This window comes from Micropterus salmoides, unplaced genomic scaffold (genome assembly GCF_014851395.1).
Source record: "Micropterus salmoides isolate LMB-PRFRI ecotype aquatic unplaced genomic scaffold, ASM1485139v1 Ms_hic_scaffold_3, whole genome shotgun sequence".
In the NCBI taxonomy this organism is placed as follows: Eukaryota; Metazoa; Chordata; class Actinopteri; order Centrarchiformes; family Centrarchidae; genus Micropterus; species Micropterus salmoides.
Genome location: NW_024042261.1, coordinates 17,874,097 through 17,900,996, shown reverse-complemented (window position 1 = coordinate 17,900,996; position 26,900 = coordinate 17,874,097). Strand labels below are relative to the sequence as shown.

The window sequence follows — 26,900 nt, the reverse complement described above, 5'->3', positions numbered from 1 at the left end:
ATTTGTGAGTGAGGGCATTTTATTCGTAGTGTATGTGTTTAAGGCACTATCGACATGCTCTAATAATTGAGGAAGGAAATGCTAAAGTGTGTGCATCATCTGTAGACTGTACAGGCAGCAACAGAAACACACCACATAAAATGTGTAAGCCATGTGTTGACTGAAATTCCGTTGTCTGCAATGCTGTCCACACTGAGCAGAAACTAACATGGCACACTTATACAAAAACTCCACAAGATGGCTGTATGGAGCAATCTAACAATAACCTGAAACCGTGCTAGGCCTATATGTTGATTTGTCAATTGCCAAAATAATGTATTTAACCACCCAGAAATTATTTTATGCCCCAGTTATCTCACCCACTGACTGATTTAAAGTTCCCTACAGTTAAAATACACAGGATTTAGGATTCATTCGGATGCCCTGTCTATGGAAGAGGATACACTGAATTAAAATGCAGGTTTTATTTGGATTAAATCAATTATTCAGAAAAGATATATGTATTAACTGTTGCTAATCAGTTGTGGTGTTTTTTAAAACTTTTTTAACAATATGCCAATGCTCACATAAAATGACATGGATCATTTTGTGTGAGCTTTATCAAAATGAATGTCCATCCATCCATCCATTCATCGTCAACCGCTTATCCTGCATACAGGGTCGCAGGGAAAAATTAATGTATTATTAATAATATATTATTAATGTATATGATCATAGCAACACAAGCTCTGTTATTGTGAAAATTCACTTAACTTCCTTAGTTACATATATTGTGTTTTTGAAAAAGATACACCTAAGGCAAATAGGCCAGATGAGGTGTGACTTCTGCTTGCAACAATATATATTGTTGTTTTGGCCAGTTTCTACTCTAGCATTAAATTGAAATAAGGAGAACAACACCTTATTGAGCATTTATTGGCTTTTCTTCCATGTACTGTATTCCCCAAAAGAACAAATTTGACCCTAAAGCTGCAGCTGCTGATCTTGCTTGATGTAGGCTAAGTGATGTGATTGAATAGAATGGTAGAACCAGCATGGCTGCTACTAACCGTAGTGGAACAGTTTGTAATAAAATAAAATAAAAACGATGTGTGGTATGATATTGCAATACCATTTTTGGTTTATTGTTACAGTAAGAATCAGTATGGTCCTCTACAGTATCACTATCAACCAATTCCTGTTCTTCTTTGAGTCTGAGTTTCTGTAAGTTAAAATCACAAAAAGAATATGACCTATCCCAAATTGAGCGATCACACTCTTTATCAGCTATTGATGTGGATGAAAAGTGAAGGAGAATACTCTAAAGTTGGATAAAGACACAATGAGACTCAACAGCGCTCTGGGAATTTCAATCAACATTTTATTTCTGATACATATTTTTTTAACAAGTCAAAAGTTTGAGGTGCATAGTCATGAAGGGAGCATGAGCAACATGGTCACAAATACATACAAACAGCTGAACATTCAGAGGAAAGTTGATGCAGCAAACCTGGGGTTGCAGATTTGTTGTGTGTGTTTGTGTCTGTGTGTGTGTGTGTGTGTGTGTGTGTGTGTGTTGAATGGACTGTGCCTCATGATGTGGACTTATTGTAGAATACTGTAATTTGTATTACGTCAGTGGCCTTGGATAGTTTAAGATAAAATGTGTGTTGATATGGATTTGTTATTTTGATTCAGACTGAGTTACGTTTACTGCTACTGGATGTAAAACATATTTCTGAAATTGTTTATAATGCAGGACAACAGTGACAACATGTGAAAAGGTCAGTGTCAGCCTATGCTTATTATAATTCAAATAGCTGGCCAGCTACAGTAGGAGGCAGTTTGCTGGACGTGTAATACAATATTGACACACAATAGGTCACAATATGCATCATAGTTTAGCAGCTCTAACAATAATTTGAACAAAGTTCACCAAATGTCTTGCAAAGGAAAATAGTTGTGTTTGTGCCAAAAATAAGAACATACTGCTCCTATTTCATCAGGTTTTTAGTAAAGTTAACTTTTCTGCTGAACTACACCAACATTAGATTTGCGGTTTGATATTTTGATCTGTGTGGAATGTGGGAAGCAGAGAGCAGACGTCAGACTCTTGGCTTGGCAGTGTGAGTTTCAGTTGCTAGAAATACAGGAGTAGCATAGAGCAATATCATCAACAATTTGATACTGAAATACCATTAATACAGCAGTAGACGGTAATACAACATGTTTTAGTAGTGTAAGTGTACTAAGTCAGTTGTGTGACATTGTAATAGTGTTGTAACAACAGCAGACGTGAGACTCTTGGATTGGCAGTGTGAGTTTCAGCCGCTCTGGCAGTAAGAGCAATACTAACTCAATCATAGTGGTCAATCAGAAATCCTAACACTTTGTTATTTTAGTGAATAACGTGACAGTAACACTTAGACTATCTGTAACTATTTATTGCTCACTCTGTGAGCCATTTGATAAAGGATTCCTATTTGTACAAATTGTTATGTGGATCCTTTTCCTAACAGATTTAGTGTTAACATATGCATACACATCACCCCTTTTTAAATGTAAATAAAATGCCCAGTAGGCACAGGGATTACAATTATGTATACTTATAAACAATCTAAAGAGTAGCATTATCTAAAGCAATTAGCAACTAGGTATTTCAAAACCATTTATAACCATGTATTGTTTTAACTATGGAAATTGCATGATTTTATCACTCAATTACATACAATTTGAATCTTAGCTTTAAGTTAAGTTGACACATTTTTTTTTTATCATACAGTCTTTTTCAATCTGATTCAAACTGCAACAAGTGCATGTTTGAATTGTATGTCAGATCAGCCTCCACTAGAGGAAATTATTTGATGTGTTGGGCATCTACCACTGGGTGGCAGTCCTACTTTATTTACTGTATTGCACCACTGCAGAGACGCTCCTACACTGTACAGGGCATCCTCGGTACTGCAGCAATCACTGCAAGCTGTTGGCTGACCTCAAGAATCATGTAAGGTTCAAGTTTTGTTTTTTCTTTTTGAGCCAGGCAGGTCAAAATCTAGTAAGGGGTTTATGTAAGAAAACAAACAAACAAAAAAATTATATAAAAAATTGTTAAAATTGTGGCGATTTCATAACCCAGTATAATTTCATGTGGTTATAAAAGCAGCTGTTCCACACCTACAGCATACATGCATTAAATCAGATTGCATTTTGTATCTGTCACTCATATATCCGGCCTCCATTAAAACAGAACATCACTAGAACACCCTCCTCACATACCTGTGACTGCTTTGCTGGACATATTTTGGTATGGCATTTTTTCCCACTTTTTCAGTAGTTGTTTTACCACAGGGAAATAAATTCATACTGGCAGAGAAAGTCAGAGATAAGGAGGAATCTCCTTGAACATAAAGGCAGGGTTAATGGGCTTCACTGCAGAAACAATGGGCCACAAATACACAAGTTATGCATCACAGTCCCTACATGAAACCACCTATTTGTTAATCTATAATAGGGTTAAAGCTATGTGGTATGAAAAGTACACTAACATACAGATCAACCCCACAATATTGCCTTTCCCCACAGGAAGACTTTGGATATATGTACCGTCTTTACAGAAGGATCTGAACACACATCTTGTTAGACAGTGTGTGTCTGTGTGTGTGTGTGTGTGTGTGTGTGTGTGTGTGTGTGTGTGTGTGTGTGGTGCTCCCTCATTTCCATAACATTCACAGTTTTACAACACAACAAGTATCACTTCTAACACTGCACAGTTATAGTTACAATGTTAGCAGCTATTACAGTTTTCCAAAGCAGATAAACCTGTTTAATGTAGTCTCATGTTGATACACTGAGATACACTTGTACAGTGTAGATACATACATCGGTACAATGAACAGTGCCTTGGACAGACAAAGTTACCATCATAGCCTGTCCAGACACATCTATAAAGTGCCTTATAACAGGTTATTGCATAAACGGATGTCTGTCTTATTGCTTCCATTGAAAGCAAAAAGGGATATGCACTCCAGTATTACAGAGCAGCAGGCTGACGGGAGTGAACAATTAGAAAAATAAGATAAAAGCTTGCCATAAAACTCTGTTCCATTGACACGTTGATACATTGACATGTAGTCAGTCAGTGCTAAAACCATTATGACACAATGCTGTTGTCAGGTACTCAGTCAAACTTGAAAAACAAGTGAAATTGATAGTTTTTGTTAGCTCTTCTAATATATTGTACAAGAAGAAGAACAATGATTTTGAAGTCACTTCAATAATTTCATGCGTTTTGTGCACCCACTCTAAACTGTGGTAAAGTGCTATATTGTTTGTATGCAAGGACAGTGTACTAACACTCTGGTATCAAAGTTACTCTTAGTGTATGAGTGCATGTGTAGGGGTGTATGTGTGTGCGTATATTTGTGTGTAGCTTTCAGCTATCATAGCTATTCAAGTTATGTGTGAGGGTGTGGCAGATCATGTCTGCCAGCTTGACCTCTCGTACTGAGAGTCACATAGAGAACGGGTTCCAGTTTCCAGCAGGCATCTTAGCACTAAGTTCATCCACGCTGACTTATCACAAGATCAAATTTATGCATATATTATGAAGACTTTTTTGACTTTTCCTATTTTTACACAAGGTGATTACTTCTGAAATGTCGAAAGCTGTATAGTTGGTGCATGGTCTAACATTTAAATTTGTATATAATAATATCTTTTTTCAATTAGTTAATTTACTCTCAACAGCTCCCAGTTCCCTCCATGCTCTTGAGCACATGTTAATCCGGACGTTTACTAAAAACAATAAAATGTTCAGTGCTAAGACACCAGTGCTATTTAGAAACCCAACTCAAATTTCTTATAATGTCCAAATATTTAGACACAGTCACAGCAAGCAGTTGTTTTGCTCATCTGAACTTTGAACTGAGCAAAACACTCAAAGGATTGGCTGCTTGTAGAGTCACACAGAATAAGTTGGCAAAGGAATTTGAACCACTGGCCTATTGGGACATTCATACATTCGTTTGATAGTAACATTACCATGTTGAATATAATTTTTTTTTATAATAAATTGAAATATACTTTTTAGACATCTATTCCCTGACAGTCATTACATTCTTTAGCAGTCTGCCCCAATGCTATTCTACCTATATTGCTGAGCCAGTATCAATGGACGTGTTTGGACTATCTCAGCACGATTCAGAAAACGTGTATGTGTGAAAATATTTTCTTATGGTTATCAGAGCAAGTGTGTATTGCAAAGTAGCCATTTAGAGTCTGCATTCAAGTGTGAAAAAGTGGATACTTGCTATTGAATAAGTAAGGCTGTGTCCGATATGACCACTCATTCATTACTCCCTACCCTCTATGTAGGAGAGTATGTAGAGGACTATGTAGTGAGCTCACTATTAAAACAGTACTTTCGGACACTACTCCGATCGTTATTTAATTACGTCATTGCCATAGGACAATCTGCTGGTGGACTGTTTTTTTCTATCAGCGCAATGCATGATGGTATGTAGGGCTTGGTTAGTGACCGTCAGTTGTACACTACTTCTCAAAATGCATACTGGGATACACTGAGTGGACTATATAGGGTATAATAATTATCACTCTACATTCGGGCAGCACTACAAAATGATGAGCTCACTATGGAGTCCACTATATAGTGAGTAGTGGGTGATTTCGGACACAGCCTAAGTGTAAGTAAGTCACCTTTTATTCACCTTGACTTGGTTGAAGGGGTAAGAAATGTTGTAGCAGTGTTGGGAGGCTCTTATTGATTCATTGACAGAGCTTCAGTCAGTTGAGGTCAATGTGAAGGGTTAAATGAGAGCATACATAGAGACACAGAAATAGTCGTGTACTGTGGTGCTAGACAACATACTTATATGAAGGTATAGAAAATGCGCACATGCTAAAAATGCATTGGTTATTTGTCAGAAGCAGCATGATTAAGTTCATTCATTTCTATGGGGAGCTGGGTAGTCTAGGGATTGTCTTTGATGAGGGTTAGGGTTGGTTGTTTTTTAATACTTTTCTATATTTTTATCCTCCCACCAGCAGGGGGAGCAGAAGCAGAACAGGCACCTGTGTTTCATCTAAAGCAAAACAATAAAACCTGTGCAGAACGGAATCCTTCAGTCACCTAAAAGGAGCCCGCTTGTCAGCCTTATCTTGCCAGTAGTTGTTCAAAATCTGCTGTCAGCATTAATGAACCAAACACCCCAGCAATGTGTCAAACTTGGATGAAGCAGTAAACATGCAAGTTGAACTTCAATGTGTAAGATTTGGACAGAACTGTTAAAGTAAAACATTCAAAAAAATTAACTTGCATGATCCACAGAATGTGAAGAAGTAAAAGTTCCGACGTCATGTCAAAGAAGTCTATCTATTGTGTTGCAGAGATATCTACTGAAGTTATCGTGCTAACAAGCTAGCTCCATCTCGTCCTGTGTTGTAATACCACTTGTGCCTCGAGATGTGATAGGGAGTGACTGAGTCCAGTCTGCCCTCAGTCCAACGTGAGGAGACGAAGCAGTAGAGCTGCCCTGAGGGCTTGTCAGTCAGACAGAGTGGGCCAGTGTGGGTACAGCCATGAGTGAATTTCGCAAGGAAGCACACTGATAATCTACTGTAAATGACATATAGGTTTAAATGATCTGATTCTAATAAATTATGAAATATGCATCCCATGCTTGCCAATTCTTGTGTCTCTCACCCAGTGTCCAAAATTAGCACTCCAAATGTGAGTGAAAAACTTCTTTGGCGTATAAAATAAAGTGACATCAGGGTTGTTGAAATAGGCCTACTTCACTGCAAACTCTTATCAATACAACACATAAGTTGAATGACCACGATTTGTTTTGCATCATCTGCACACAGCTGCGGCATGTAATGGATGACCATCAGTAATTGTATCGCAATTCTCGAATTTACCCTCGCTGTCACTGTCGCTATCTAGCTATCTGTCATTATCTAGCTAGCTCAGTGCTTTATCCATGGTAAGTTGCACACAACTCTGCTGTGAAGAATGTTGTAACACTGCATGAACACGGACTTGTTATTTCTCTTCTGTGACAGCGAACACAATATTTTCCGTAACTGTAATGCTTAAATAGCCATATTACGGCTGACTAAGGTGACTTAATTACCCCTATTAGCATATACGTTTCTGTGATTGCTGGAGACTTGCTTCCCACAACAAACCTGCTATTCTACATCATATACACAAGTTATACCACAAGGCCACCTTTCTTAACAGCGGAGAGTCAGCCGGTAACACAGCAGAGTTGTGTTACTTGTTAGGTGTGTTAACTTGTTAGAAAACATATTAAATATATTAGTGGTTGTATACACAGTGGTGGAGGAAGTACTCAGATCCTTTACTTCAGTAAAAGTACTGACCACCTGCTCTCAATTCAATTCCCCCCAGTGGTCCTCTGGTTTGGGTTTACAGGTGGATTTGGGTCAGTGTCAAGAGAGGTGGTCGGAGGAGAAGCCTTTCAGCAGTTTCCTGCTGTTGTTCTGTTGACATGAAGGCAGTTCATAGATTGTGGTGATTCATCCTGGCAGGTGCGTATTCCCACCGGTTAGATTTGTTTTTATACAAAAGTCCCACAAATTACAAACTGAAAGTTAAACATACTTTAGCTTGTCAACTGACACTGGTAACTGTATTTTGACAGCTAAATATTGAAATTTGCTCTATAAATAAAGAACTTAAGACAACTGAGGATCTGCTTTGTGCAAAGGTTTTCCTCGAAAATGATGTAATAGTTACTATTAGTTGTATCATGGTTATAGAGGGTTCAAAGTAAAAAAAAAGTGTAGTGTGTTTGAAGATGTAACCTGAATAAGAAAATAAGGGTATGAAAACCACAAGGATATGTAACTACAGGCAGAGAGTTGAGGCGAGGCTCTACTGTAGAGAGTGTCAGGTTTCAGTACGATGTAGAGCAGAGTTCGATAACAGAGGCTGTATGCCGTGTTACAGACGGGCTGCCATGTAGGTGAAAGAGCGATCCAGGCCTTTGCACATTTCACACTTCCCAAATCTCAAGCATGATTTAAAATAGACATGTACATGTTGTATTAGTTAGCCACTAGCAAGATAAAACAGTCCACTGAAAACAGCATTTCCTCCCAGCGTGTACATTTGTCTAACATATATACAAACATACAGACATACTTTGCATTTTGCTTATGCCTTTGGTGTCCCTTTGTTGTCAGCTTTGGCTCCTGAAAGTCCATTTTCTGTGTTGTCATTCCCTGAGGAGCTCACCAGGCACTCTTTACTGCAGGGGACAGAATAACCAAAGGTTAAGATGTACACCCATCGAGGGAGGAACATTGCAGTGATAAGAGCTATAAGTGGCCTAACCCTCAAAGCCCCAAATAATAATCCTGTGTTGGACACAAATTGGAAATATGTAATTAGGTTATTACTGAAACACATATGAAAGAAGCTAACTGAATGCTCAGAAGAACTCATTTAAAACGGAAGAACATGATGCATCATGCGACCCTTTTTTGTATACTCTTTTTGTATAATGTATGTATCCTATTTCATAAATAGATGTCTGCTTTGCAACTTACTACTGGCTTAGCAATTGTTGATAGGTGTGAAAAAACAAAGTAGAGATAACATTTGTCCGTCTTTTTATGTTAGATAAAAGTATCAAGTATCTCTTGTTTATTAGTTGCAGTCACGCTGGGTAGCCAAAGTTTTGTTAATAAGTGGTAGCAAACGTCCTGTTAACATGGACAAAAAAATTTTAGTCTCATATTAACCCAGTTAAGATGACATTTTAATGCAGAAATTGCCATGAAACTGCATTTCTGGTTTCTTTAATCCAAATGGTCAGTAAGACAAGTAGATTTTGGTCATGTTATACTGTTTAAATGATCGGTGCTTCTCAGTGTAAGTTTTCACAGTAGTTTTGCAGTACAAATAGTAATTGCCCTGTCATAAAAACAGCTCAATACACCAGGTTTCTGAACAATGTATGTTAATAGCCAAAAACATATATGCAAATCACTATGTGATAGAAATAAGAGTCTGTGGTTGAATACAGTTGGGGAACTGATGTTGTAACAACATGCGTTTTAGTCATTTTCTGGTCTGTCTTATTGCCATAAATTCAGTTAGTCTACCGTGATGATTTACATCAAAACGCAGACATTAAAGTATCCCATTTAAAAAAAAAAATTAATAGAGCAGTTGATTACCACATCCAACTCACTACTGACAAGTATTGATAGATTGATAGACATTTGTATTTCTTTTTTTGAGATAGGCAGGTCTCTCTGTTGTTTATTAGCTACAGTCACACTGAATAGCCACATTTTATTGATAAGTGGTCGCACACAATATATGCTGTATTACTATAGTCAGTGATCTACTCACTTCTTCTCATCATCCTTCAGCAGGAAGTGAACAACCAAGGCCTTTATCACCATGATAATGATAACTAAGCCAATGACTCCACCCAGCACTGAGACAATGATGACTGTCAAAGTATTGTCAACCTCCTTCACTGAAAGAAGGGGAGAGGGAAAGACATTGTGAGGGAGAAACTCAAGCTAGAGAGATGACATAAACATGCATGCTTGACACTAGCAGTGAGATTATCAGTATTCTTATCTGTCAGAAGGTATATAATAGTAATGCATGTTTAGTGTTTTTGTGTGCCAGGTGTATGCAAGTGCATGCGTGTGTCACATACTTTGGTCCACCACTATAAGAGTGTAGATGGCACTGTGGTTGCGGTTCTTCTCTTTTGGGTTCCTGGCGAAACAGATGTACTCTCCCTCATCTTCGAAGGTGATGTTCCACAGCAGGATGGAGATGTTGTTGGTCTTTGAGGAGCCGACAAACTCCACACGCTCATGGTACACACTGACCTTGGGCTCCACACCCTCAATGGGAATCACCGCTTCACATAACTACACACACACACACACACACACACACACACACACACACACACCTATGTTGTTAGATACACATACAGAGATAACATCAGCATGTGTTAAGCAACACAATGTATCCGAGGCATGCAACATGGAAAAGATTGTGTGTGTGTGTGTGTGTGTGTGTGTGTGTGTGTGTGTGTGTATGCATGCTACACCTTGAGCATGGTTCCATTGTCATAATAGTGCCAGTTGAAGTAGAGGTTTTTGATGCCAATGCAGGAGGAGTAGGTGCAGGGCAGCAGAACTGTGGAGCCATTCATTGCTTCAATTGAAGACACTTTACCTGTCGAGACCTCCAGGCCACCGACACTCCACACACCTGAACCAAGGGAGAAAGAGGGGCACAGAAAACAGAAAAAGAAAGTAAAAACATAGTACAGCACATATGCAATACAGACGCAAAACATCACATTTTAGACAGCAGTCAACGGAGAGGTGAACTACGATGCAAGTTTGACAAAGCCAGGCTTTCGTTGTGTTAGCAGGCTCGACAAAACCTAAAACTCCAATCAAAGGTAATGGGTATCACAATGGTGGTTATGAATTGTCTTTGTTAACCCTGGTTTTCAGGCTCTGTGTGTGCTCCCATACAAGGGGGCGTTTGGCGCATCATTTGACTCTTCATCCGCACAAAATGGACCGATCAAGTGCCACCTACTTCAGTTATGAGGAACAGGGCGTTATAATAGATAGCTACGAAGAATTTAAAACAAGTATGATGGCAAAAAGAAACACTGTTGTGGGGAATAAGGAGAGAGAGGAATTCTGGAAGAAAATTGCTGTTCATGTAAATTTGTAAGTTAATATATTTAATTTACCACTCAATGAGTTCTCAATACCTACTGTTTATTTCTAATGTGACAGCTGCACATTACAGAGCTGTTAAACTTGATACAGCATACTGAAACATTATACTCATTTAGGTCTGACACTGTCCTATAATGAAGACTAATGGAAATAACTTTAGTTTTTGACCAAATTTGATTTAAATTATTTATTTATTTGATTGGGACAGTACATGTTAATGAGCAAACATGGAATACATGCATGTAAACATGTCGGATTGTAGCTACGAGCTCATTTCCATCCGTAGTCCCACAGGCTAAGATCACAAAGGTCATAAAACATTACAGAATCAAATTTACATCTGCATCATTTATCATTAAATCATTAAAAGTCCTATATACAATATTCACATAAAATTAAAAAATTCATTCAGTTCACAAACACTCATCCATATACAATTAACAAAACAAAATGAGAAAAATAAAATTAAATAAAAAAAAAAATAATAAAATAATTAATTAAAATTAATTAAAATAAAATACAGCATACCCATTAATGTGTGCAATTTTGATTTGCCCATAGCCATTTTTTCAGCTGGACTTTAAACGAGCTATTTGTAGGGCATTCTCTCAATGTTATAGGAAGACTATTCCACAGGTTCCCACCCCAGACTGACAGGACCGTCTGACCGAATGTGGTAAGTCTGTGGGGTATTATTACGTCTCCTCTGGTAGAGTCTCGCGTGGTCCTCTGAGAATTTTCTTTAGATTTAATAAAATCCTTTAGCGGTGGAGAAGCGAGGGAGTATAGAACCTTGTAAATCAGACAGGCCATTTTCAAATTGATCATATTTTGAAAATCCAATAGTCTATGTTTTTTAACATTTTCTAACGTTTTTTTGTCAAGTATTTTTAGTGCCTTTTTATAGAGACTTTCTATGGTTTTTAATGTTGTGGGGCAAGCAAGAGACCAGGTAGTCAAGCAATAATCAAGATGAGAAATAATCATTGAATCAACATATGTTTTAGCTGCACCCATGGTTAAATAATTTTGAATATGCAAAAAATTTTGAAGATTAAATTTGACTACCTGTGATACTTTTTTTACCTGGCTTTTAAAACAAAATGTTGGATCGAGAACTACCCCAAGGTATTTAAATTCTGAGACCAGGTAAAGCTCCACTCCATTCAGAAAGACATTTGATCTGATTATTTTGACATGGCGTTTTGAGAAATACATGCACACAGTTTTTCTGGTATTCATCATGAGGCATGAATCCTTTAGCCAGTCCTGCACATAGAATAGAGCCGCTGTGAGGTCAGCAGCTACTTGTTGGATAGTTTTTGCTTGAGTATAAATTACTACGTCATCCGCATACATGCGAAAAGACGTTTGGACATGAATTTGGTAGGTTATTGATAAACAGAGAGAACAGAACCGGCCCGAGGATAGACCCCTGTGGGATCCCAACTCCAGAATCTAGACAGGGAGATTTGACACCATCTACTACCCCGTACTGTTTCCTGTGGGACAGATAGGATTTAAACCAAAAAACTGCTTGATCACAGATGTTAAATTTAGTCAACCTAGATAATAAAATTTGATGGTTTACAGAGTTAAAAAGGCTTTCTTCATATCTATGAAGACAGCACCGACACAAGAACTCTTGTCAAGCAAACCTTTTATGTTTTCTGTTAACACACACAGGGCACTATTGGTGGAGTGATGGGTCCGAAAACCAAATTGTAATGGATGTGATGAAGGTTGGACATTTTCCAGATGGGCCGTCAGTAATCTGACTACCCACTTCTCCGCTATTTTTGTTATAACAGGAAGTATGCTGATAGGTCTATAATTGGACATGTCTGTTATAGCGCCTGATTTGAATATTGGTGTTACTGCAGCCACTTTCCAATCTGCAACAACTATAGAATGATTAAAGGACATATTCAGAAGTTGAGTAATTGGACGTACAAGAAGGTTCTTGTACTCTTTTAAAAAAATGTGTATTGAGTCCAAATGCATCAAGGGCTTTTGAATTGTTCATACCAGTAATAATTTTTGTTACTTCATAATCTGAGATTTCAATAATTTTGAATACAGACTGATGTGGATCGATAACATTGTCAGAACACAGAGATGAAGCAAAATGCTGCGTAATGTCTTTCACAGAATTTATAAAGAAACTATTGAAGTTAGTGGCTATGGAGAGTGGATCTTTAATAATCGAGTCATTAATTTGGAGCTCCATGTCCTTACTGTTTTTGTTTAATTGTCGGCAAAGCAATTTATTTAGGTTTTGCCATACAAATTTTCCATTGCCGTTTGCATTCTCTATTACTTTAATGAAAAAATTAGCTTTGGCCCGTCTCAAGCTCTGTGTTACCTTGTTTCGCATGTGAGTAAACGGTCTGTTGTTAGACCTGATTTGAAAAATTGCTTTAATAGCAGGTCTCTAGCTAACATCAGATTTTTACATTCTTTATTCAGCCATGGCAAGTGGCACCTTTTTTTACGCGTATATCTCCCTCTGCTCGAATGGGTTGAGATTACATTCTTTAGAGAGTTAATAAATTTGCTACTACAAAATTCAAGATTTTCACCAGACAGAATTATATCCCAGTCCAGTGATGACAGGGATGTGGCCACATTTTGTCGTTGGCTGTTAGGTATAAACTCATAAGGAGACCTGTTATTTGTAGAATTAAAAAAATCATTATTAACCCTCGACTTGGACAGTTTCCTAGAAAACAGTATAATATTATGGTCTGAAAGACCAGTCAAGAAATTATAAGATCTAATTATCCTTTCAGGTCTGTTTCTGAAAAGTAGATCTTTGTGTGTTTCGTAATCCTTGTTGGTTGCTGAACGAGTTGGGAAAAATTTAGATTGTCCATGATGTACTTTAGTGATTTCCTATCTTTCTTACAATACCAATTTACATTAAAGTTTCCAATTACAATAATTTCATTGGACTTGTTATATGTTGTGTGATGTTTAAGTAGTACCTGCAGTTGTTCATAAAAGTCAACTTTGGCAGATGGGGGACGATAAATGCAAACCAAAGTAAAAGTCATCTCTGCAGAGAGGGATACTTTTACTGATACATTTTCAATTTTGACCTCACTTGGCATACTTAGTTGTGAACACACCAAATTATTTTTCACATACAGCAGTACACCCCCACCTCTTCCTTTACCTCTGTCCCTTCTAAACACATTATAGTCAGGGAAAACAACACCAGCTTCAGGGGATGATTCTTTTAGCCAAGTTTCTGATAGGCCTAATATATCAATATTTGAATATGGTCCTCCTGATTTATTTCTATCAGCACTATTACAAAGCATATGTGCCACCAATCACCCGACAACAATTTGTACAAAATAGTCTACCCGCCATTTTATTTACACAGTGCCAGTGATTGTAGAGAAGGGCCAAGCAGCTTAAAATGTTCACTTTCGTGAATCTGTCAGAATTTAAATCTGTACTGCTGTGCTATTTGCTACGTATTATATGCTTTTTATTTGCTACATACTGTAAATTGTCCTGCAGTACATAAGTCCAAGTACATCACTAGTCACTAGCAAGGCCTTCGTGATTTTTCCAAGTTTAACAACACTGAAGAAATTACACTTTGCTACAATGTAAAGTAGTAGTTTATGTAATAGTCTAAATTTGCTGTCCCCTAAAAAATAACACATCACACAGCCATTTATGTCTAAACTGCTGGCAACCAAAGTGAGTACATCCCTAAGTGAAAATGTAAATATTTTCACCAGCGCTTCACAGGATGCCACTGGAGTCCTCATCCACTCCTCCATGATGACATCACGGAGCTGGTGGATGTTAGAGACCATGTGCTCCTCCACCTTCTGTTTGAGGATGTTTCACAGATGCTCAATAGAATTTAGGTCTGGAGACATGCTTGGCCAGTCCATCACCTTTATCCTCAGCTTCTTTAGCAAGGCAGTGGTCGTCTTGGAGGTGTGTTTGGGGTCGTTAACATGTTGGAATACTGCCCTGCGGCCCAGTCTCCGAAGAGAGGGGATCATGCTCTGCTTCAGTATGTCATAGCACATGTTGGCATTCATGGTTCCCTCAGTGAACCGTATCTCCCCAGTGCCGGCAGTACTCATGCTGTCATTGTTGGAGCCCTAGGCGAGAAGTAAGACTCTCAGGAATTCTGCAGCTATTGCTTTTAAATATTTTTTCTCCTGTAGATCAACTTTTCTAATTTAATAAAATCCCTGCTGAGTCAGTACACATGCTTAGCCTTCCCTCCTCTTTTGAGTCTTTGTTTGGGGAAATAACCTCTTTAAATACATGGGACTTTTTACCTCAATGATAAATTGATACATTTTAATTCAGTTATAAATTCCTGGACATTAATTGCTCCTGTGTTTCAGTGAGTTTTCTGCTCATGTTCAAAACTTTCTGCACATTCAGAATCCCTCCCACATAGCCTATCTGTGTTCTCTGACATGTCCAGAAAAAAACTGCAATATTACCAGACCAACATCATCATTTAATGAGAATTCATAATATTTTTAATTCTACCTGCCCTATATCCTACTCTGCTGTGCACTGCGTTATTGCTCCGCTGGTAGTAGGCTATCCCCTTTAGACCATTTGACTGACACAGTTTGGGACTGAACGCTGCATTTGAAACCGAAACCAACCGAAAACAGTGATCAGGCAGAAATCTCACCACACACGTTAACTTCAGAAGCTCCATCAAAGTGCACCTCAAAGTCTCAAACAGAGCAAGACTACACTTCAGTTTTATGTTTTGTAAAGAATAATAGAAGTGAAGGATTATGTTGAGACATGTTGTCGACATCCGGCTCGAAGAACCAGGTTACCATAATAATTATACTCATTTGTGTTATTCAGTTGGAAAGTACCTTGCAGTTCCATGGCTTTAGTGAGCCTTTGTTTGTTGTGTTAGAGTGCTGGGATCTTCTTTGACAGTTTATATTGCAAAAGTCTACCAGTTACATTACTATCTGGACTCGGAGTTGATTCGTGCTGAATAGAAAACTTACTAGGCAACTGCCTATGATGCCTATGCCACGGGCCGGCCCTGTGACACTCCCATCACCATGCGTGACTGTAGGCAAGACACACTTGTCTTTGTACTCCTGTGTGGTTGCCGCCACACAAGCTTGACACCATCTGGACTAAATAAGTTTATCTTGGTCTCATCAGACCACAGGACATGGTTCCAGTAATTCATGTCCTTAGTCTGCTTGTCTTCAGCATACTGTTTGTAGGCTTTCTTGTACAGCATCTTTAGAAGAGGCTTCCGTCTGGGACGACAGCCATGCAGACCAATTTGATGCAGTGTGCAGCGTATGGTCTGAACATACGTCATACGTCTATTTCATATAAGCATATGATGTGTTATTTTGAGTGGACAGCAAATTTACACTGTTATACAAGCTGTAAACTCACTACATTGTAGCAAAGTGTCATTTCTTCAGTGTTGCCACATGAAAAGATATAATCAAATATTTACAAAAATGTGAGGGGTGTAGTCACTTTTGTCAAGTCATGTGACTCGAGTTTTCACCTCTGGTAAACTATTTTTGCTCATTTATTAATTTCTGTCAGTGCATTAACTGCTCCTGTATGCACACAGTGAGACAAAATTGCTCCCAAATCAAAACACAAACATCAATCCAGTTTTTTACAAAATTTTAATGGTGTCCTGTGCTGTTGCGCAAAGCAAAACACATGGGATCTCTTTCATTGCCAAAAGAGACAGCTCACCTTGTATTGGTATTTGGATCTTGCTGGCCAAGTTATGTTGGTTTTACACTGACAGCTGGTGTAATTCTCAGATTGTTGCTCTGGTGTCTCTCACACACTTGGGGCCTATTTATAAATGCTACTCTCCACACTGACCTGCTCAGGATCACATTGCACTTGGACATGGTGCAAACAGTGTAAAGAGTACACTATGTGTTCATGAAGGGCTTACATCTATATAATAATTTCTCACCACCTGCTTTGCAGCTCTGTGAAGACATCAGCATTAAAAAAACACAAAAACATAGGAATCCCTCTGGTCATTTTGGAGGAAATCACAGTTTGCAATGGCACACTGGGTGTTAAAGGCTCTGTAACTGCTGACTGTAATCAGTTGGGGTCATTGGTATGTTTTGGCCCTGACATTCTCCAATTCTACGGCAATTTGTTAGTTACTGTGATTAAATAGTTCCATACTAAGTACGACTGTGGATAAGAAAATATAAAAAAATAAGAAAATTATTTAAAATGAAGAAAAATACATAGTTATTCTCTCTGTATATTATATAGAAGATTATAGGAATAATTTTCTATCAGTGTGACCAATCACATCGTGAGTGATAGAGATAATTACTCATTGAGCCTACGTGTCTTAAGCTTCATGTATGTTTTTACAAAATGTATTCTGATTTTTTCACTTTATTCTGAACTGAGGGTGATTTGATGCTGTGGTCTATTTCATGTGAGTGCAAACACCAATGTTTAAAGAAACAGCGCATAAAGGCCATGACTTTAGATAGTCCTGAGTAACAATCTAATATAAAAGCTGGATTTTGATTCTGATAGTAATGGACAAAATCAATGAAGAAATGAAAGTTTAACAGTTTTCACTAAACCCATTTTCTGGAGTAAACCCAAGGTTTTATGCTTGACTCATACTGTTAACGCATAGTCCCTTAGAATGAATGTTGCCCATTACTCAACACTCTAAACAGTAAATTCATTAAATTTAGTGCCCCATGTTGCTTTTTTTCCAAACTACTGTAGCTGTCATACTACCAAGGCTTTCATCTTACAGAAGTGGGCACGGTTTTATCTACCATAGGTTGGAAAAACAAACAAGCTCTTTTGACTGGCCAGAAGGGTTCGCTGATCTCTGAACAATGCCCGGTCTTGCCTCTTTATGAACTCCTAAAATATTTTCCCTATGACTTCAAATTTACTGATACAAATATGTGACTATTTTCTACAACTACAGATTCCACTGCCACAGATGCTCAGTTGTTTTGCCCCAATAATATCTATACATTAGTTTTCTTTATAATTTACCTTGATCAGTCAATGAGTGAGGATGATGACCACATAGAAGCAAGCAGTTGTGTCATTGCTCTTCCCTCCATGTTATTCCTTTGTTTGTGTTTTGTCTCATCATTCCTTATGACCAGTAGTGCTGAACTGAATGCAACACAGCTGTGGTTTTTAAATATTCTCTGAATTTGGACATTTTCACATAGGGGTCTGCTCACTTTTGTTGCCAGCAGTTTAGACATTAATGGCTGTGTGATGTGTTATTTTGAGGGGACAGCAAATTCACACTTATATATACAAGCTGTACATTCACTACTTTACATTGTAGCGTGTCATTTCTTCAGTGTTGTCACATGAAAATATATAATCAAATATTTATAAAAATGTGAGGGGTGTACTCACATTTGTGAGATACTGTACATGCAAATGTGTGATGTCTTTGCAGCCATCCCTGACTTGGTAAACAAATTGATTGCTAATTCAGTACTTGATTTGGTAATCAACAGGGAAATTATAACAAGTGGTGAAACAGAAGCCAGATCTCTGCAATAAACTGTGCTCAGTATGAATTCAATTCCCATTTTCAATAACTGAATGGTCTGTCAAGTATGAAGAGAAAAACAAAATAGATAGATGTGCGCATACAGCCTATACTAACAACTGTGAAGTTGATATGGCAATAAAATGTTAAATCACTGAATGTTGTATTAAAAGTACAGGATTATACACCCTGAGTATTTCCCTGTGTGAGGTTTGGTTCTACTTTTTCTTTGTTTAGTTTTTCTTTGCTTTTTCGACTTCTCACTCTCACCCCTTGCTTGTCTGCTAACATCCGATATTTTTACCTCTTCTCTGTAGTCATCTTGACTCATCTCCTCTGCTTTCACTAGCAACTCAGGCCATTTGGGTTCTCCTTGTTCTTTTCTGTTTCTGGTTTTGCTCTCTTTTAATGGACTCTTACCATTCTTTTTTTCAGCACTGGGCACTTTTCTCTCTCACTCTCTTTTTTTCCCCTCACTCTTTCTTTCTTACTTGCTCTCAGAACGTGTTCCTCTGGGACGCTGTGCCTAAATAAGCAGAGGAGAGATGTTGGGAGCTGGTCTGTGTGTGTGTGTGTGTGTGTGTGTGTGTGTGTGTTTGTGGTGCAGTACACTGGAATCAATGACATCCTTAAGTTTTGAAATGTTTTCTGTAGCTGGCTGCTGGTCTGAATCATTTGAGCGCCTTTTAAACTCTGTGATAAGTAGATCAACAAATAATATTTTAAATGTAAATGCTCTGTATGTGTATAGCGCCTTTCAAGTCTTTGCGACCACTCAAAGCACTTTAACACTACATCACATTCACCAATCACACACATTCATACACTGAGCCTAAGTGCTCAAACAGAAACTAACATTCACACACACTGGTGGAACACCCACCAGGGGAAATTCAGGGTTCAGTATCTTGCCCAAGGACACTTCAACATGCAGTCTAGGGATTGAACCGCCGACCTACCGATTAAGATTGAGCAAGGTTTGAACCCAATTGCTCCAGAGGGAATAATGATGCAAAGGGAAACAGGGGAGAATCTCCATTCTAAATGGCATACGTACTGTGTAAGTCTTTTACACATCTGAGAAGAGTGACCCCCCTCATGCCTAGAAATAGATTTCACAATGCCCTCATTTTACACCTCTGCTCTCTACTATTCCTTTTCTCTCCACCCTTCCCTTTACAATTTATTCTGACAACATCCACAGATTCACACATGTGCAGTTTGTGTGTGTGTGTGTGTGTGTGTGTGTGTGTGTGTGTGCACATGAGGAATGCATGATATTTTTAGCTCCGCTATCAAATATCTCTTTGTTCCAATTGGGAAACATCAATATCTGAATCACTGATGGGAGGAAAAAGCAAACTGAATGTGTGTGTCCTTGGCTAACTGTCAAGGTGAGTTTTTTTCTTCCTTTTTTAAATAGGCCAGAGATTGAAGGGTTAATGTATTTCCTAGTGAACCCATAGAGAACTGACCGAGGACACTATTACCTCTCTGAGATAGAGAGACAGAGAGAGACAGAGAGAGAGAGAAGTGATGGGAAGGGTGAGAGAGAAGGGAGGGAATGGACAGGGAGGAGGAGAATAGAGGAGAGAGACGAATGGGGGGTTCAGGGGTTACGAAGGAAGTGCAGTGTGTAGGAAGTGACGGAAGGTGTCACGAGGGATGGATAGGGAGAGGTAAGGGAATGAGATGTCCTCTCCAAGGTGAATGCGTGACTGCAGGGCAGAGAATTACAGCAGCTACATATCTCAATCCACAGTGGCCAAGGTGGGGTCACGTTTACACAGCACTTACAGATATGGGCGCACTATTATGTTACTTGTTTGTGTGGTTACCATATTAATGATAACCACGCCAACAACTAACAACATGCTGTATAATTCACATTTACATACCAACTACTGTTGGTAGTTAGGATTACTGGTAATTGCTTTGTTATAACCTGGGGTGCTCTGCATCTGTTTGCCTCGCTGCACCACAACTCTTACCTTTTCTGGTGGTTGTTGTGTAATCTCTACAAAAGGGCGTTGCATAATGCCTTGTGGCTTTTGAAAGGGAAGATGATGAAAGTGGTTTAATGGCATAGTTGAAGTGACAGTTGTTCTGTGTGTTTTCATATTTAGGAACATTTTGGACTACATATCTTTGTTTTCTGATATATTTGTCTGTATATTTGGTGCGTGAAATAGTCTTCTGAGTCTTGACTGTGGTTCTGCTATCATGGGGGCTTGTAACATCAGCGGTACCTCTATGCAAATAATGAGTGTTACTTGGAGGACGAACAGTGCAGTTGCAAGGACATAATCTTGATGTGTGGATGGGACAGATCTGACAGCAAGTTACTTTCACATTTCACAAATCATGACATTTCAACAGATGTTTAATGTACACGTAAACATTTGCTGTATGAAATAGAATATAGAACATTGCAGAATACAGATGAAAAATAGACAGTAATGTTAAGTAATATAATATTAGGGAATGGAGATGGACAGTGCTGCCACAAATGAAATGAGGGAGGTTGAGAGAATTATGGTTGATTGACGATAAGAAAGGGACTACAGTGGCTAGCTTGTTTTTGGATCAAAGGTTTCAGATCTAGAGGTCTGCAAAGCAGTGTGATCCTCTGCAGAGATTGTTAACTTTCACATCAATGACCAAACCCTGATTTAATTTATTTTCAAACTTTAAGCCCTTGGCGTGCAAGACATGACATTCCATGTTACTACAGAACTAGCTTATCATTCAACTCTTTGGTGGCAATTCAATGGATTGCATACGGATGCATGTAGCAATTAAGAAAAAAATAAAAGGTGACCTACTAATCACAACAGCACTAAGAGTGAAGCAACACAACTAAAGATACAGATTGGCCCTGAGGCAACTTACCCTAACCTTGACCGTCACAGAAGTTTGTGCCTAAACCTAAGTCAGTAAATATATGCATGTCGACCGGCTAACCTTACAGCTGTGCAGGTAGGGTTAGCCATCTTTGTGTTGCAACGCAAAATCGACGCTTTGCGTACAATAGCCATGGTTTTGTCAAAGCGTGTATATGATGCCTGATAGGAGAACGGGTGGTTGAAAGACATCTTTTGGGAAACAGACAGCAACAGTGGTTGTGTTTTACATTATGGTATAGAATTACAAGCATGCACATCACTTTTAATATGTTATTTAATTTACAGACATTTCATACTGCTTATAATATGAGGTCAGCATAGTCTAAAATTGTTGTCTACATACAATCCCACACTAGGGTTGCCGATTTGGCTGGCAGTCATCGACCACTGAGCCGTCTACCTTTGTAACATTGCTGCCAGTTTTATTTGGTTTGCAACTGGTTTGGACCTGCCTTAGTAAATCAGGGGGTGTTTATTTGTATTATAAATTTGAGGACTTTTAACAAAGGTAGGAGTGGGACTACTACACCTATCAAACATGAAGCCATGTTCTGCCAGATAATCCGTCGATCAGCAGACACTCTGCTGCACGAGGGTCAACAGTAACGCTAGCTGAACAAAACAAAAATTATGTATTCATTATGTAACCGGGCTGGAGGACTTGGCAAAAATTGATGATTAAGCAAAGATTGACAACCCCTCCTTGGGACTTTCACCCAAAGAGTTAAGATATTAAATTGAAGCCTACAGAGAAGATCAGAGACAAGGTTTTCTATTTTTCTGTCTATATGGCAGTCAGTTATATTTCTACAGTGAGGACCTTATAAAAGGGGCTATAAATACAAACGACGACACACAAATGTACAAATGAAATCCAAATAACACACTTAAAAATACATGCAATGTTATTCAAATGAGCCACCTGTTATACATCACCACCTCTGTACCAAGATAAATCGGAATAACCACTATAAAGAAATGTTTAAAGTTAAAATGTTATGTTAATCTTTTTCCTAAAATAAAAGCCAAATTAAAAATCACTAAACGAAACACAATATTCAAAACAAATAAAATCTCCAACCCAACTATAAAAGAAGTCATAAAAATAAAACTGTCAAGGATTCAATGAAAGTGAGTTAAAAATAATAAAACAGGGAGTTAATAACTAAGGCTACGCAAAGAAGCAGTGGCAATCTGTGGCTGTTCACAACACTCCCGAATCTCGGCAAACGTTTACGTGCTTCACAGGCTTCACGGGCCGTCTCTTCCAGAGACCACACAGACACAGCACGGACCACCACACCATGCAGCAGCAACAGCAGAAAGACGAAGCTTGGAGCTGACCTGATGGACATTTAATTCTAGGCGGCTAAAGTGGTAACTCACGTGAAAAAGTGTAACTTAAGCGCACAAGCACAGCATCCAAAGCACATCAGAGTAAAATCTAGCAAGTTAGTCATTAGTTGTTTATAAAACAACAGTCACTGAAGACAGGGCTGTAAATTTGTAACTAAGATAACAAAGAAGGTAACGTTACCTAGCATAACATTTTGAATTATTCATCAATCCAAATAATCACACTGCTTGCCAACTTGTGTTTTCTAGGTCTTTGTGTTAATAAAACTTTTTGCATTGTACTGACAAATATCATGATATACAGTGAACAATGATACAGCAACTAATGTTATCTAAGTTGTTGGTTAGCAAAATGTCACTAGTTGCTGCTACGAAGCTAACATGTAGAAAGGACGAGACATTTCCCAGAGCCAGCACGCCAGCTCCAGACAGCGATACTCACAGCTTTCCTGCTACTATAGGTAACACCACAACAACAGAAAAAACAATACTGACCGACTGATTCTGTAAAACATAGCAACACTAATGTTATCCATCTGTCAAGTAGAAACAGAGCAACATCTGGATAAGTCTTCATGCCTTTCAATTCTCGGATGTTAAAGCAGCCCTTGTCTGGTCATATAACTTCTTTTTCAATCTCTGTTATCAATCTGTCAATTCCCCCACTTGTTCTTTAATAAATATTTTGTTGTAAGCTTATTTCTTATTTTACATATTCATCACAATTATTTAAAAAGCGAAGCATGGGATCTTTGGGTGTAGAATGGACTTAAAAACCATTGCAATATGAAATATATAGTTTTTATATAGTTTGATTTAGTTCACTAATGGATGGCATTGGAATGAGATTCTTCAAATACACCCCTTGGGTTTGTTTATTTACTGTGAACTGTACTGACTTTCAAAAGAGCAGAGCCAGGAGGAAATGTTGGGATCTGGGGGCACTATTGGGCCCTACAACAGAATCAGGGAGTGTTTGAGCAAACACACAGATCACCACTGCACCACTACGTCACTACCAGTAATACTACAACCACACGCACACGCACACGCACACGCACACACACACACACACACACACAGACAAACATGGATGAGAACTGCAGCCATAACATTTTTCTTTATGTATTATAAGTACCATACATTTTTTATATTTTATCTTTCTGATTTATTCTTTTTCGCTTTTAAATGGCTGGCACAGTATTAAGTGCATGCATAAGGAGTAATTTCCCTGTCACTCATCCAGCTAAGTAACCAGATATTCATCATGTCCAAGTTCAGATCATCCCAGGGTTTGATGTTATTGACCTTGATGCCCTATAGCAACAAGTAACATTCACCTGTGACATCACACCTTCAGGTGTGGATTGAGGTGAAAGAACAGCAGATGTTGGTATGGAGTAATAAAAAAAGAAAGGTATCAATTTACTGTGACAGCTGTGAACCACCCACCAAGACCAGCATATAAAACAAACAAAAGGTGTAGAGGGCATAGAAACATGTTCAAATGTATAGACAATCAGAGGGATTCACCCAATCACAACCTGGATGAAATCAGAGGATAGAAGTCCAGTATTCTCATGTAATGTAGAGAGAAAGAGTGAGGAATGACAGCTGAAGGTATAGAGGGAAGTATAACTCACCAAGCAGCAGTGAAACTACCAGACCAGCATGAAGTAGATCCCCTGATCTCAGCCGACCAGAGACACTGGAACCAGTGCTGTCCACTGACGCCATGACACCAAGTCTGTCCGTCTGTGTTGTTGTCTGTCTTTGTGTATGTAAAGAATGTGTGTCTTTGTCAATCTGTCCCCGTCTGCCAGTCTGGTCAGCCTGAACTGAGTCCAATCTATGCAAAAATGTGTGTCTCGATGTGTCTCGATGTGTCTTGATGTGTCTCTTTGTGTGTGTGTGTGTGTGTGCTTGTCTTATGTGTCTTTGGAGCAAGGCGGGACACTGAGCTGTGCAGCTGAGTCTGAAGTCCTGCTCTCAGTACCTCCTTCTTTTCTCCTCCTCTGCACTCTGTCCCAGAAATGAACAGAGGGAGGAAGCGCAAAGAGAAGGATTAGAGTAGATAAAGAGTAGAATAAATTCCTTGGGGGAGCTCTCTCGCAAACCAGTGGTTTCCTCTCCAGCAGCCCAGGAAAGCTCAGGGAGAGACAAGCTGAAGAATGCAGCAGCTGAATGAAGAGCGCAGGCTCTCCGTCTCTCTCCCTCCCTTCCTGTCCTCTGTCACTGTCTCTTGTAGACTGAGTGGTGATTATCCAGCATAGGAGAGCGTGGAGCAAAAGGCAGAGAGGAAAAGCGAGGCAGATTGGTAGCGGCGTAGCAGTGAAACAGCTCTACGGCTCCAGCAGCAGCAGCGACAGACAGGGAAACAGGCTGGCCAATAAACCCCACAGGGGGAGACATAGGCTGGAGGTGGGAGCAGGCACACGAGAGGCACGGAGGGATGCTGGAGCAGAGCCAGCAGCCAGGCAGAAAAGCAGAAAGCGCGTGTCTCCCCAGCCGGCACAGGGAGGAATGAGCAAGAGAGGTACTGCAGAGGTAGAGGTGAAGAGAGAGTGGGAGAGAGACTGAGGAAATAGAGTGAAATGGGGAGGGAGGTGGGTGATAACTGCTGCCACATGCACGCACATAGACATATGCACTCAGCCCCGTTAGGCTGAGTCAGCTGTACTCAAGAGGGTCTCTGAGTCGGACACGGGCTGGATGCTTCAGCCATACTACATACCCCTGACTTCACTGCATAATTTACTCATGTCTCCACTTTCATGTGTCTCCCATGTCATGTTCCTACTATACCTCTGATTTGGCAGGCTAATTTGCCAAGAAGTGATCTTGTCCACTGGTGATCTTGTCCACAAGTTTTCTATTAAATGACGACTGATGTTTTATTCCCCTCTTTCCCTCCTCGGTTCTGTGGTAGAACAATGTGTTTGGATGGCTTGTTTGAATAAAAATATATGGTTTTATAAAGGTGGGTTTGTTGAATTTGTTAAAAAAAACAAACGATGATCTTTTGGCATCATTGCACTGGATTAATTTTATTAATTAATTTTTTTATATAAGTAAAGCATATTGTAAGGCACTCGTATGTAGTAGTGTACATGCACAAGCACCTTTGTTCATATTTTACATTGACCTACATCAAACTCCACATAGCAGCATTGCCATGGGCAGGATATAGGGGAGACCGGGGGCAATTGTAACATTTTTTACATTTTCCTTAATAACTCACAGACTACTTGAGAGACACAAATAATCTTTTGATACAAGAAACACATATATGTGCACTAATTAATAATATAATTGATATATTTTAACTTATAAGAAAGTACTATAATATTTGATTAAATGCAAGAAGTCAGAGTGTTACAATTGCCCCCTGACGGCAAGGGGGCAATTGCAACACTGAAAAATAAGTCATATTAACCCACTGTATGTCAAGTAAAAGCCTAGGGCTACCTCAAAGTAATTACTTTACCGCTAATGTTACTTAAGAGTATTTTTATATGGTTCAAAGTATTTTAGATGTCAGGCATCCTCTGCTAAGTTATCTGTTCTAACTTCATAGAATTGCTTTTCACAAGTGAACTAGTCATTCTCTTTGGTTTTGCTGGGTCTTATACAATCAACTACTTTAAATCCACTATATAGACAAACTGAAATTGAAAGGAACTTTACTTTTGCAGACTTAGGCCTATATAACATTCACACTTTCTGTTAGACACATATAAAACACATATTATTTTATACAAAGACCCTATAACCCTATGTTAATTGTTTATACTAGAACAAATCCATTTCTTTTAATACACCCTTTTTTAATGTAGTTTTACATTTAAATTCAGTGAAATATGTTCACTTTCTAACAAAAGTAGTCAACACAGACAAACAAGCTCCTTACATTGGGCCATGTGGCTTGGAACATCAGTGAACACAGTGTTACAATTGCCCCCGATGTTGCAGCCATGATAAAATCTTGTATGCCTGCTAGCCACAAAAATATTAGCATAGTTTGTTAGTGTTAATTGTTAATCAATAACCTAGAGATGAAATCTATGTATATTTAAATTTGTAGTAATTTAAACTTTAGACACCAGAAGAAAAATACTGTACATCCAAAAAATTACTTTCATACCTCAAAATCAGTATTTTTTTAAAAAACTTCCGCTGAGGTGAAATGATCCTGCTCCATTTCCACAGGCAGAGAGAGAATCCTACTGAGCATGTGCAGATTAAGTGTCATCACTCTAGCTTGTTTCTGTTTGGAGAAATTTGACACTACATTT

General features: G+C 38.7%; 1 protein-coding gene across 1 annotated transcript; it reads right to left on the bottom strand.

The window, feature by feature from the left end:
- Positions 1 to 1,340: 1,340 nt before the first annotated feature.
- scn4ba (sodium channel, voltage-gated, type IV, beta a) lies at positions 1,341 to 25,154 on the bottom strand. Its single transcript, XM_038693704.1, has 5 exons — positions 24,249 to 25,154; positions 10,113 to 10,276; positions 9,708 to 9,927; positions 9,389 to 9,518; positions 1,341 to 8,276 (listed from the first exon to the last, which is right to left on the bottom strand). Exons 1-5 carry the CDS (start codon positions 24,340 to 24,342, stop codon positions 8,183 to 8,185), a joined length of 702 nt encoding a protein of 233 aa, XP_038549632.1. The 5' UTR covers positions 24,343 to 25,154; the 3' UTR covers positions 1,341 to 8,182.
- Positions 25,155 to 26,900: the final 1,746 nt, after the last annotated feature.

Excerpts from the sequence above, each read along its gene's own strand:
- scn4ba (XM_038693704.1), bottom strand. The coding sequence starts at position 24,342 with ATGGCGTCAGTGGACAGCACTGGTTCCAGTGTCTCTGGTCGGCTGAGA. Across the intron at positions 9,519-9,707 it reads TCTTATAGTGGTGGACCAAA|TGAAGGAGGTTGACAATACT; the intron begins GTATGTGACACA and ends CCCTTCTTTCAG. Across the intron at positions 8,277-9,388 it reads CTGAAGGATGATGAGAAGAA|TAAAGAGTGCCTGGTGAGCT; the intron begins GTGAGTAGATCA and ends TGTCCCCTGCAG.